Source organism: Pinus tabuliformis, chromosome J, assembly GCF_031772625.1.
Source record: "Pinus tabuliformis cultivar Carrire ecotype Pingquan chromosome J, CPIR1, whole genome shotgun sequence".
NCBI classification, from domain to species: Eukaryota; Viridiplantae; Streptophyta; class Pinopsida; order Pinales; family Pinaceae; genus Pinus; species Pinus tabuliformis.
In genome coordinates, this window is record NC_142295.1 from 323,668,681 (window position 1) to 323,682,406 (window position 13,726).

The window sequence follows — 13,726 nt, forward strand, 5'->3', positions numbered from 1 at the left end:
TTGATCTTGTTCTAAATACATGGGTGCCATATATACCTTAAGGTTGTCAAATGGTGTAGATCAATTTTTTTCTCCATTTAAAATATCCATGTTAGAGGATTATTACCATCAAACTTACTCATATCAATCTTTAGAATGTAGTAGTTCCTTGGTATTGACTTGAAACCATAATGATGTGGATTTTCAAGTGAAAAATATGATTATGGTTATGTGATTCATTATTTGTGCTCTATAATTGTGATAAAAAACTCTACATGTGTGATTGAGTTCCAACACAATAATTCTCCTTATATTCATGATTTCCTTGGATCTTAGTATCCCTATTAGGAAAACACTTTAAGAGACTCTTTTCCATGGAATTTATGGATTTTATATTTCTTCCTTGATAGATTTTTGTATTTCTTCCTTAGTTTTATTCATGGAATTCTCTATTTCTTCTTGGATATTTTGCATTTCTTTATTTTTTTCCTTCATCCTTCATTCCATATGTGACAATTGACCTTCCAACTTGGATACCTAGAATTAAACATCTTCTATTTCTTCATGGGTCATGGATGAGCTTTCTGGATGTTTAAGTAGTGATGTAACTTTTAAATAAACCTTGGGATCCATGCGAGTATATAGCAATGTCTCTCTTTTTCCTCTTTATCACAAAAATAGATCTTCTAATCAAAATTTATGCCAGTTGTAAGTTACGTACCTTTCAAAACCCTAATTTGTATACTATCTAGACGACTAACCTGTGTCCTGATATATCTCTGAAATTTGATTCCTTTTGAATATGAAATTTTGACCTAAACTACTATGATGTGTCTTCTATGAATTCCATAGGTCATACCAACATTTGATGTGCCAAATGAAAGTTATATTAATTTTCCCAAACTTGTTGATTTTTAGCCTCTTCCTAAGAGTAAAATTTTATAACATGCCACGTGTCCAAATATTCAAATATGGTTCTCAAACTTTAGTTTGCTATATCTCCTTAGACCTTTAGAAATTTCACAACTTGAAGTGTCCTCGAAAAAATGTTATAGCGACAATACCATGATCACATGTCAAAAACTAATTTGAGGACCATTCAAAAACCCTAACTTCTATAAGGTATATCTATCAAATTATAGTGAACAAGAATATAATTTTTTTATGAGAAGTACCTTGAGATTTTTCCTCAATATGCTCAATATGTCAAAATTTGAATCTTCCTAGAAAATAAATTATTGCGAAAATTCCAAGATCGCTCATTTGAGACTAATTTCTGGACCATTTAGAAACACTAACTTCCATAGGGTATATTTTTGAAAGTATAGTGAATTAGAATCTAAAATTGTTACTAGACATACCTTGAGATGCCTTCTCCATTTTCAAAAAAAATCATGGTCTAAAAGGTCCTAGAGAAAAAGTTATAGTGGAAATGTCAAGATGATGTATTTGTAGTAACAAAACCCTAGGATCATAGCTCCAATACAAAATTTTATGAACCATGTGTGTAAATAATGATAAGAAGGCAATATTTGTAGTCTACTTCGAGGAAGAAACATTTTTTTTATAATGAATACAATGTAAGAGACAAAATATGATGATTCTAAGACTAGTTCTCCTTACTATACACACACACACAATGAAATGTTATAGTTGACATGACAATATAAAAATATAAATGTAATAACTCAATATATCTATGGCTTAGTAAGAAGTTTTGGGGTTAACATGGGAATTATACAGGGTTAACAAACCCCCACTACTCAATTAGGTATTAGATCTCTTTGGTGAGTAATGGGCATGCAAAATTTATTTTTAGACAACCCAAAACAAACCAACAATGTTTCATTTTGTGATTGGCTCTTTTTTGGGCATATTTGGGCAACCAAAACTCTAAACACTCAAAATAATCTAGCAATATTTCCTCTAAAAAATGGTAGCTCTCTATTCATGGAAATCGCCACTCCAATCACTTGTGTGTCTCTTATCTCTTTCTGTATGGTGTGCATGAACTTGTGGAAGTCTAATCCATAGGTTTTTCCCCATTTTACCACAACATTTGTGGGTCAATGCTAAATTTTGAGATGTGTATTTTCCCATACTATCCAATGAATTCGGTTAGAAGAATTTTTTTTTATTGATGTCAAATGATGACTTGATCAAGATTCAAATACGATAGATCCAAAAATCACATTAAGCCCTTTCCAATGAGTTATATTATGCCTACTCACTCCTCTCCAATGAGAAGAAATGAATTTTTTAAGTGAATAAAATAAATTTTGTCCCCCTCTTCAAGTCGGCCTAAATGAACATAAGTCAACCCCTCTCCAAAAGACACGTATATTCAATACATGGTTGAATTAGTATAAATATACAACACAATTCCTCCATTTTCTCACCCATCTTGGCCAAGGAAGACAAGACAAGGAGCTTAGACCTTAGGTAGAAATACAAAGTTCATAGCTCATGAACTTAGAGGCAAGGCAAAGCAAGGATTTGTGATTGTTATCTCAGTTTTGAATTAGGGTTTATTGGTGGATTTTTATTTACTTTTTGGAGTCATATTGTGCTGGAATATGACCTCCTTTGTTACCTCTTGTGAAGTCGTCTTCGAACCCATGTACTCGGCCTTAATTTGGAGCATACCTTCGGCCTCTTGGAGTAGAAGTCTTGATCATATTGAAGAAGAAAATTTGGCCTCTTGGAGCAGAAGTCTCGGCCTTCCTGAGCCAAAAGTATCGACCCTCTTAGACCAGAAGTCTCAACCCTCTTGGAGCAGAAAAATTAGACCTCTATACCTTGTCCTGTGGAGCAGACACTCGACCCTAGGCTAGGGAATCTCTCTCACATTTCAGATCTTTGAAATTCAGCCTAAAAGCCTCAATTCAGACTTGTGGTTTTTGTTACTATGTTTTAGATCAATTTGGAGATTGAAAAGGGCTTATTTGGAGCAAGTTTAAAGAAACCTTTTTGAAGCACCTATAACAGACTTGAGTTAGTTTGAGGGTAGTCATTTTTGGAGAATTTGTAGAGAAACCTTCTTGAAGACCAACACTTGAATACATGTTATAGTAGATTTTTAGAGAAACATTCTTGAAGACATCCTTGTGTAGACTTAGAAAAATATTTCCAACAAACTTAAAGCCTTTGTTGGAGGAACCTTTGAAAACCTTGTTGTAGTAGACTTGAAGAATCCTTGGAGCAGGTTTTGTAGATCTCTTTTGAAGTATATTTAAAACTTATTTTGGAAAAATCTTGCAGAACTTTTTGAAGATTATTTGGAAATGTTGGAACCTTAGAGGATTGGGGTCCTCATTTTGATGAAGTTGGTGCTTGGGTTTGTTAAGAGGATTGGAGTCCTCATTTTGAGCAAGTTTGTGTTTGGATATGTTGAGAGGATTGGATTCCTCACTATCTTCATCAATAAATTTGTTTTTTGTTTTATTTCTTGTGTTCTAGTTTAATTTGTGATAAAAATCTTAACTGGCATAATATAACAATTAAAAGAAACACTAATTCACCACCTACCTCTCAGTATTTCCAAGATAATTTTGAGAGTACTTCAAAGCTACCACTTAGCTTCCATAAATGTGGTAGGTGGTTTCTTCAGCTACCAATTGCTTCATTTAATGAATTATGGGCTTGCGGGAAAACATGTTAATACAATTTTGAATTTAAATTTTGGCATAGGCTACCAGTTCCACTCGTGGTCTCATAATATTTATCTGTGCTCACATTCTCAATCGGTTGAAATTTCTCAACTTTATCCATCACCATGAAGACATTTAAATGTTGTTGCAAGTGATAATAAATAATTAGTTACAACCATCTTTGAGTTCAAATGTGATTGTTACATATTCTCCCATAATACAAGGTTTATTCTGATGAGACACCACCATCCTTTTCACATGATTGAATGGGCATTCTTCTTTAGCAAAGGAAACATATTACCATATATTACCTGCTTGGAGCAAGAAATTCATGAATTGTGTTGATTTTTGATCTGGCATTCAATTGAGAATATGGTGAAAATTGTCATGGATTTATTTATTTATTTTTTTAGTTGGAACCTTTAATAAGCCAAAGATGGATATCAAGGTGCAAAGTCACATGGATCAAGTGGATGGACAAGCACCCTAGTGAAGGCAAATGTAGAGAAGGAAGTAGAAGCAAGAGGCATGGACACTCTAACTAGTTAATTTTTTCTTTATTCCTTCTACAACTATCAATTGCACTAGATGTTGCAAAGGAAACACCATAAGGAAATAACATATAACATTAATTAATGTTTCTTTGGAAATTGTTGAAAGACTAAAAAATATCAACAATAGGCAATGACCATGCTACAATGAAATATTACTGCAATATTGCTTCCTCGAGCCTTACAAATCATGAGGCCTATGTTGAAGTTAAATACCTTATCTGATTATGCTAACATGAATGCCTCGTAAATAAAGAAATAGATCGTGATTTTCTACTTTCAAAATCAAAGGTCGTTTTGGTACAATTCCTCCATATTTCTTCTTGATCACTTCATGCTGCTATAGACAACCTTAATCAATACAAAGTAATTTTTTTTATAGTTTGAAACATGTGTCTACAAAGAACTATAACAATTTTGTAAAGAAATTTTGAATTTCTATGTGGACTAGGACCTACCCATGAATAAAAATGAACATATCTCCAATCTGGAAATTGAACCCAAGAATAGCATCAACTACACCTCTTCTTGAGAAAATTGCCTATGTTTCTCTTTTGAATGTTGACTCACCTCTTTATTATTTCCATAATGATCCTTGAAACTATTCAAAAGATCACATTTCTCTTTACCACTATTCTCCTTGGTGTTTTCCATATTCTTGTTTTAATCCAACAAATTTCGTTTATGTAAATCTAACCCATGTCATGCAATTGAAAATAATGTAGATATCATTCAACAACATTTAAATCATTTTATCTTGAACAATGTAAGATCTCATGAATCTCTATTAGAGAGTGGACTCCAAAACTTATGGACATAATATAGGGTACCAGAGACATAGCACGTGCATTTGTTTGATAACGAATACCTCCAATTTCACTAGATATCGATAAATCGCTGCAAAACCCTTTTGCTAAACCCCCCTCCAAATGTATCTTTCCAATTAGATAACTCCTCCTTTTATTAGATATCCCTTTCCATACTCTCCATACTCTCAAATGCCCATAAAGTGATCTCCCACTTTCCAATACTGGTAATGTCATGGGATGTGATGCCCGTGTGAGGTGACCATTTTTACTTTGCTATAATGTTGTGGGGTAACCATTTAATGTTGTGGGGTAATGAACGTAAAATATCAAACATGGAATGTCCCCCAAAACCTTGTCTTTTAAGTTGTAGTTGTGGGTTTAGTTTGAATGGTATGTATATTTCTTTACAAGAACTTGTAATTTATTCCAAGCCTAAAGTGATCATACTTAGCCTTTAATATTGAAGATGTACATGGAAGTTTAAATTTGATGTCTCTGAGATTTGACAATGTGAAAAATATGCTTATTTAAGCAATTGAATAAAGTAGTCTCAACTAGTCATGGATTATCTCATAAAAGTTGAAACCTAATGATTGATAGAGCATCAACTAGTTTGGTAATTCTTTGATTGATGGTTTAGCCTTCCTTATTATCAAGTTCCTTTAATTACTTTCTTTTGTTTGGCACATCTCTAAAGTTGTATTTGACTTGAGCGGCAGGTGTCATTTACTTCCCAGAATTCCATATGATCCTTCTGTAAAAATATTCCAATAGTTGATTGCACTTTGCTCATTTTAGCATTCAAAAGTTCGTGCTTAAGATAGATCTATGATAATTTTTATAAAATCAAAATTTAGTATTTTCTATTATCACATATTTTATTTTTTACATAAGCATATCTCTTGTAGTGATTATTACATTAAAAAATGTTAGAAGGAAATGAGATAATCACCTCTACTTAAAAGTAATATTATTTCCTAAAACACAATTAATGAAGCTTTCAAAATAACAATAACTTTTAATACTACTGCTTTGTAGAGGTACATTGCTATGATATATTATTCTCTCTTCTTCTTTTTTAAATTAATTTAAATATGTGATTTTTTTCATTTTAAAAATATTAAATGATAAATTTCATTTTTTAATATAATAATTTTTTAGAAATATTAGTTTAATAACTATAAAGTACATCAACTCGCATTAAAATGATTTTCTTTTGTTATTAATATATTATTAAGTATATGTCAATATTAATTCATATTAAAAAATTGTATTCATAACATTATAATATCATTGCATAGCTATTATATATAATATTAAAATATTATCTTTTAATGTTATCTTTTATCATTGATTGAAGATTATCTATTGTCGCATCCCCTGATGATGGACTCACTTGGTAGTCCGAAACGTTGGGTTTACAAAACTCTTCAACAGGTCATTCCTCCTCTATCTAAAACCATCTTCACATGTATAGATTCCCTATTTAACAACATCTTTTAACATATTTTTTTCCATATATAAACTCATGTTATGTAAAATATATTATATATTTGTTTTAAAGAAATTATATATTATATTAAGCCATAGTTAAAACCTCTTGTCATAGTATTTACTGTTTATTTTTTTTAAGTATGTGTTTTTTTAAGCATGATATTAAAATATATGTAGAAAATTCACTTAAAAAAATAAATGTTGTAGGCTTCTTTACAACCATCAAAGAAACTTTGCATAGTGCGCACAAAAGTCACTGATACTCCCATAAGTGTTCTGCAACAGCATGACCATAGTCGTTATAGAAATATATGTCGAAAATTCTCTTAAAAAAATAATTCTTAAATTAATATGTTGTAGGCTTCTTTACAACCATCAAAGACACTTTGCATGGTGCGCACAAAAGTCACTGACACTCCCATAAGTGTTCTGCAACAGCATGACCATAGTCGTTATAGAAATATATGTCGAAAATTCTCTTAAAAAAATAATTCTTAAATTAATATGTTGTAGGCTTCTTTACAACCATCAAAGACACTTTGCATGGTGCGCACAAAAGTCACTGACACTCCCATAAGTGCTCTGCAACAGCATCGCCATAGTCGTTATAAAGTATTTTACTGTTTATTTTTTTAGGCTTAAAATAAATAAAAATTCTTAAATTGATATGTTTTAGGCTTCTTTACCACCATCAAAGACACTTTGCATGGTGCACAAAAGTCACTGACACTCCCCTAGGTGTTCTGCAACAGCATCGCCATAGTCGTTATAAAATCATGCTCATAAAACACACACATTATTAGAAAACATCAAGAATAAAAATCCATCTCACAACCGGAAAAAAGTGAGCTTAAATTTACATCGGAGTATCTTCAGAGAGGGGAAGCTGATCATTGATTTTTTATCTGTGATTTCTCAGCAGGAATATTTTGAGTAGCATGGGTTTCTCCGCTGGCTCACATAGGGATTGCAATATCGTAATCCTTACTGCCACGCTCTTGTGATGTAGTTTCTCCGGGGATATCAACAAATTCCTTCAAAGAATTTATATAATCGTTGATGATCTATTCTCATGTGTTTCATGATGAGGAGCGTTGAATGTTTCCAACGATCCTTAGTGAGAAAAGTTGCACGTTGAATATGGAGAATCAGTAAAATTGTTGAATGAGTGGGTGTATAAATCTGATAGTTAAAACTATAATTACCAATTCTCTAAAATTTAATACGGAAAAAATTTGCCAATATACATCTTACACTATTTATCAATATACATTTTACACTATTATTAATAATATTTTTTCTTAGATTTTGAATAATCTAAATTAACAATTTAATATTGAAATTAGTAGAACTAATTCTTCTTCAATGAAAGTAAATGACATATTGAAATTAGTAGCAACAATTTTTTTTCAATGGAAGTGAATAAAATACAATGGGGAGAACAAACTCCTTAACATTAAAAAAAAAATAACCCTTAAAATTGTAAGTTGGTCAATCAAAAGATAGTAATTAATGTTGTAGTTTTTAATGATAAACATTTAAATATAATTTAAAAAATAATCAATATTAAACTATCAAGAAATCATCAAACTAGAATTCTTGTCTTTTTCCTTCTTGTTGTTCAAATAACAATTCTTCTTGGTCAATCAAAAGATAGTAATATTTAAACAATTTTCCTCAATTGAATAAAATATTTAAACAATTTCCTAATTGAATAAAATATAAATAAAAAATCATCAAATTAAAACTATCAAAAATTATCAAATTAGAACTATTTTTCTATTTTCCTAATTGTACCAAAAGATAGTAACTAATGCTTTAATTTTTAATGATGAATATTTAGACAATTTCCTAATTACTAACTGAATAAAATATAGATAAAAAATCATTAAATTAAAACTATCAAGAATTATCAAATTAGAACTATCTTGCTGTTTTCCTAATTATTTAAAAGATTTAGAAACCATATTATATTTTCCTTGCAAATTTCTTAAAAGAAAAAAACTAAATTACAACCAATTTTATTATGAATAAATAATTCTAATTACATTACTCACTAGTCAAAAAATTATAGGAAAGAGATTAAAATTATAAAAAAAAAAAAGCAAAAAAAATATTTTATTGTGAAAATGAGAAATTAAAAAAATATATATTTTATTGCGAAAAGAAAAATTTAATATAAGAACTATTTATTTAGTTTTTATACATATTTTTAGTGAATTTTTTTATTTTTAATATAAAAAAATAAACAAATATTAAACAAATGATGTAAATTAATATAAGTCAAATTTACTAACCCATCAAAATAACTTTGATATAAGTAAAACTATGAATTGTTTAATCATTAATCACAACAGTATTGCAGAACAAACAAGGAAAATTAAGTTTCAACGGCTCAATATTTTTAATCATCTATATAAACGGAGAATTACTTTCAACCGTTCAATATCTACAACTGTATGGAGAAACTAAGGCACAGAAAATGGAGTGAGAACGACTTCTTGAAAAACACAAATAACTTTGATATAAGTAGAACTATGAATTGTTTAATCATTAATCACAACAGTATTGCAAAACAAACAAGGGGAATTAAAATTAAGTTTCAACGGTTCAATAATTTTAATCATCTATATAAACGGAAATTACGTTCAACCGTTCAATATCTACAACTGCGTGAAGAAACTAAGGCACAGAAAATGGAGTGCGAACGACTTCTTTAAAAACACGAATCAAAGGAAAATTTTAAAAATAAATTTGGGAGACTGTGATGTGTCGGAACCGAATTTTAACGTATTAATGGTCGAATCAGACCGAATTGCTGAATTTTCGAATTCTTCAGGGAGATTGGGCCAAATTTGTTTTAATTATGGTTAAAACATTTAGATTTAATCGTGAAACACTTTCAATTTTCTAATATTAAATCTTTTTATTTAAAAATAAAAAATAAAAAAGACAATAAAAATCAAGTGACCATTTCTTAAACTATTTTATCATTATGATTATATTTTTATATTTTTGTCACTACTATTTTTTATAAATTAAATTAAGATCATCTACCATATCACATAAAATAAAATAAAAAAGAAGAAAATGAGAACAATGACAATCCAATCACCATTTGCTAAACTACATTATCATTATATCATTTATTAATATTTAAAATAAAAATATTTTTGTCAATACTACTTTTTTATAAATTAAATTAACATCACCACCATATCCCATAAAATAGAATAATATTTAAAAAATTAAGAAACCAAATCATATACTTAAAAATAAATAATATGTGATATCTCTATTTATGTTTCTCTTTTAATTTTATAATTTTATTTATTTATTTTATGTGTGGTTCATGGACCCAAGAGATTAGTGACCATTACATCCATTAAATATGTGTACTAGGCAGATCCACCCAAAGGATCACTTCGTGGTTGCTCAACCATGGAGCCTCACCCTAAGGGTGTGGAGAGAATCACTTCTTGGTTGCTCAACCATGGAGCATCACCCTGAAGGTGGTGAGAGAATTAAACCCTTGACCTCTTAATATCAAATAAAACAACCTCTGACCTCTTAATAGCAAAGACGACAAAGAGACCTTGACAAAGAGCTACATCAACCCCGCCCATCATGACACTTCTTAATAGCAAAGATAACAACCCCCTGACCTCTTAATAATAGCAAAGATAACAACCCCCTGACCTCTTAATAATAGCAAAGACAACAATAGGGACTTGACCAAGAGCTAAGGGGTTGCACACCCAACTAACTCAATAGACAAAGCCTAATTTTGACATAAGAGGATCAAACAAAGCCTAATTTTGACATAGGAGAATCAAACCCGTGGGTCATGACAGAGGGCCAAAGACAACAAAAAAAAAAAAAGGGGCTTCAACCACTTAGGCTACCCATCAAAGCTTTTTGTTGGTAGAATCAGAACTTTTTATGATTACTTTTACTATGATAAATTAACACATATTTCAGTTATGTGCATGTAAGGAGATTTTCTTTATTATTTATATTTATGATTTTAATTTTTTTAAGTTAAATTTATATATTAATATTAATATTTTGTAAGGGATTTTTATTACTATCAAATATCTTCTTATAAATTAAAAACAAGAACGGTGTTAAAATAATTTATTAGACAAATAATTAAAATTTAATTTAACTTGAACTCTAACCCTCTATAATTGATTTATTTTTATGAGATAAATACTCTCCCCTGTCTCCATTCTGTTTTTGACATTCTGATCTTTATAACTCATACAAGTCTTTTTTGACGACTTACCGAATTCATTAATAAATACATTTCCATTCTTCATAAAGCTACTTTTTTATTTACTTAATATAGAAGTGTTTGAGATCTATTTTGGAATGACCAGCACTGGAATTTTGCAGAGCGACATGGATTTGGTCGGTGCCGTGTGTGAATTGAAGAACCCACCAAAAGCTAGAGTAATTCGTTGAACCTTCGGTAGATCATAATTTAGTCAGAGGCACATGAAGCTATAAAACCTGGACCCATTCAGGTTTGGCTATAATTCTGCGGTTGGATCTGCACTATAATTTTCCCTCTGTGCAGTAGATAACTTATTCTCCATGGGCAGTGTAACCACAGTGAGTAGTTCCACAGTCTGTCCTGCAAATCCAACACAAGAAAAGCATTGCTCGCTTTCTCCATTTGATCTTCAGCTAGCAGAGGCCAACTACATTCAGTATGTACTCTTCTTCCAACATGGATTTGTTAATAATTCGCATGAAGTAACAATTGAGCGGTTGAAATGGAGCCTGGAAAAGGTGCTCCTTCATTTCTACCCTTTCGCTGGCAGATTGGTCGACTCTCCCGACGGTTTTCTAAATATCGAATGCAATGACGAGGGTGCCCAATTTACAGAGGTCGTTGCAGACGCCACTCTTGACCAGATTCTCCTTCACAAAAGTCCTCGCTATATTCAGGAACTGCTGTTTCCTCTGAACCATTCTATTTGTGCAGACGGCCGATCTCTTCCTTTGCTTGCAGTTCAGGTATGTGATTGAAAAACCTCCTAATTACAATCTGCATTTAATTATTGATTTGAAAGATGTTTTCTTTGTTACAGTTTACTATACACTGATGTAGAAAACAGAATTATACACGAGTTGAAAGTCATTAAAAAATCTGGGCTGGCGCAGGTGACGCAGCTTAAAGATGCAGTGGCTATGGCTTTCTCCATGAATCACATGGTCGTGGATGGCTACTCCGCATGGCACTTCATCAACTCATGGTCAGAGATCTGCAGCGGATCTCTGGCCATCGCAAATTCTCCGTCTCACCATCGCTTCAGAGCAGGCATTTGCACTTCTTCCACGACCACAACCAATCAGAACAGCAAAGTATACCTCCAGTCCGTCGAGGCCACGCAAAGGCTTCCTCCGCTTTCTCACGATATAGAGGAGACTGTGTTTTGTTTCAGTAATGACATGATAGCACACCTCAAGAATCGCATTAACACGCACGAGAAGAAGACGGGAACAGTAATTTACTCTTCCTTCAAGGCGCTGGCTATTCATATTTGGGTGGCAATCACACGGGCGCGCAAGTTGAAATCAGAGGAGCAAACTACCCTGAGCCTCTCTGTAGATTGCCGAGGCAGACTCGTTCCGCCTCTGCCCAAATCCTATTTCGGCAACGCTATTCATGTCATCCATATGACTACGACAGTGGGAGAGCTCCTGAACAATTCAAACATTATAACTACAGTGAACCTTCTTCAGGAAAACATAGAAGCAGCACAGAGAGACGAAAGTATTAGATTCAAAATTGAAGAATGGATGGAGAATCCCAATTTAATTTCCGTCCATGGCTTCGATAACCATATTGTTATTGGAAGCTCACCCAGATTTCCAGTTTACGAGAGCGATTTCGGATTCGGGCCACCGATGTGTGTAAGAAGTGGCGGCGGCAACAAGTGTGACGGGAAAGTTACACTCTTCCCTGGAAGGGAAGGCGGTGGGAGTGTGGACATGGAGATATGCCTTTGGCCATCCGCTCTACAAATGCTGAACTCTGATGCTCAGTTTTTGCTCCTAGATCTTAACTGCTGATCAAATTTGCTATGGAACACAAATTTCCATTTGTCTATGCTTTGATTTTCACCCCAAGATCTTAACTGCTGATCAAATTTGCTATCGAACACAAATTTTCATGTGTCTATGCTTTGATTTTCACCCCCAAAAAAATTAGTGTGAGGACACTGGACCCTCGATATCACGATATACGTTACTGGACTTATTATCACCTTTCTTTGAAAAATGACTTATTTTGACCTTCCAGTATTTCTCATCTATGCTCATGACGCGCTGAAAATCCTATTTCATTCACTGGGAAGTGCAAAAATAGGCATGTGGTCTAAGTCCTAGTTATTGTTAGGAAGGCGTTGATGCACTATTCTATGTTTTTGAGGTTATGTTTTTGGAGTTTTCGATTGTAATATTTTCATGCACTATTCTATGTTTTTGAGGTTATGTTTTTGGAGTTTTCGATTGTAAGGCGTTGATGCACTATTCTATGTTTTGAGGTTATGTTTTTGGAGTTTTCGATTGTAATATTTTTTTTTATATAGTGAATGTGCGCGGAATCTGCCTATAGTGGGATTGGCCTCTCGTATTCTATTCATAGTATTTGTTTTTGTTTTTCTGGGAAAAATAATAAAATAAAGTTTTTAGAGTTCTTATTATTTGCAGTAATTAATTAAATAAAGTTGGTAGGCAACACGTTCAGGGTGAGGACTCTTCACAACAGCCTCAAGTTTTTTTTGGAGCAGAAGTAGCTGCAAGTGGATCTGCAAGATCCAAGCATATGACTTTGACATTGAGTACGTCAAAGGTAAGAACAACGTGGTAGCAGATTCCTTTTCACATAGACCAACCACGTTGTCCCTTATGAGCTTGGATACAGATTGGAGGGTTCGACTCTTAGTAGAGTACTCCAAGGACATATTTGCATGTGAGGTTCTGGATGGGTAGGTGGCAGATGACAGGTACAGGGTGGTCGATGAGAACATCTACTACAGGGACCGGATCTTCTTGACTGAGGGGTTTCAGCTCAAGAACAAGATACTCCAGGCATCACATGATTCCCCATTGGTAGGACATCAGGGTTTTACCAAAACCTACAGGGCCATTAGGGAGAGGTTCTCATGGAAGGGCCTCAAGGAGGACGTACCCCAACACATCCAGGAGTGCGATGTTTGCTAGAGGAACA

General features: G+C 32.6%; 1 protein-coding gene across 1 annotated transcript; it reads left to right on the forward strand.

Moving 5' to 3' along the window:
- Positions 1–10,972: 10,972 nt before the first annotated feature.
- On the forward strand, positions 10,973–12,893 carry LOC149227060 (BAHD acyltransferase DCR-like). Its single transcript, XM_089375406.1, has 2 exons — positions 10,973–11,508; positions 11,656–12,893. The coding sequence occupies exons 1-2, from the start codon at positions 11,083–11,085 to the stop codon at positions 12,565–12,567; spliced, it is 1,338 nt and encodes a 445-aa protein (XP_089231532.1). The 5' UTR covers positions 10,973–11,082; the 3' UTR covers positions 12,568–12,893.
- The last annotated feature ends 833 nt before the right edge of the window (positions 12,894–13,726 follow it).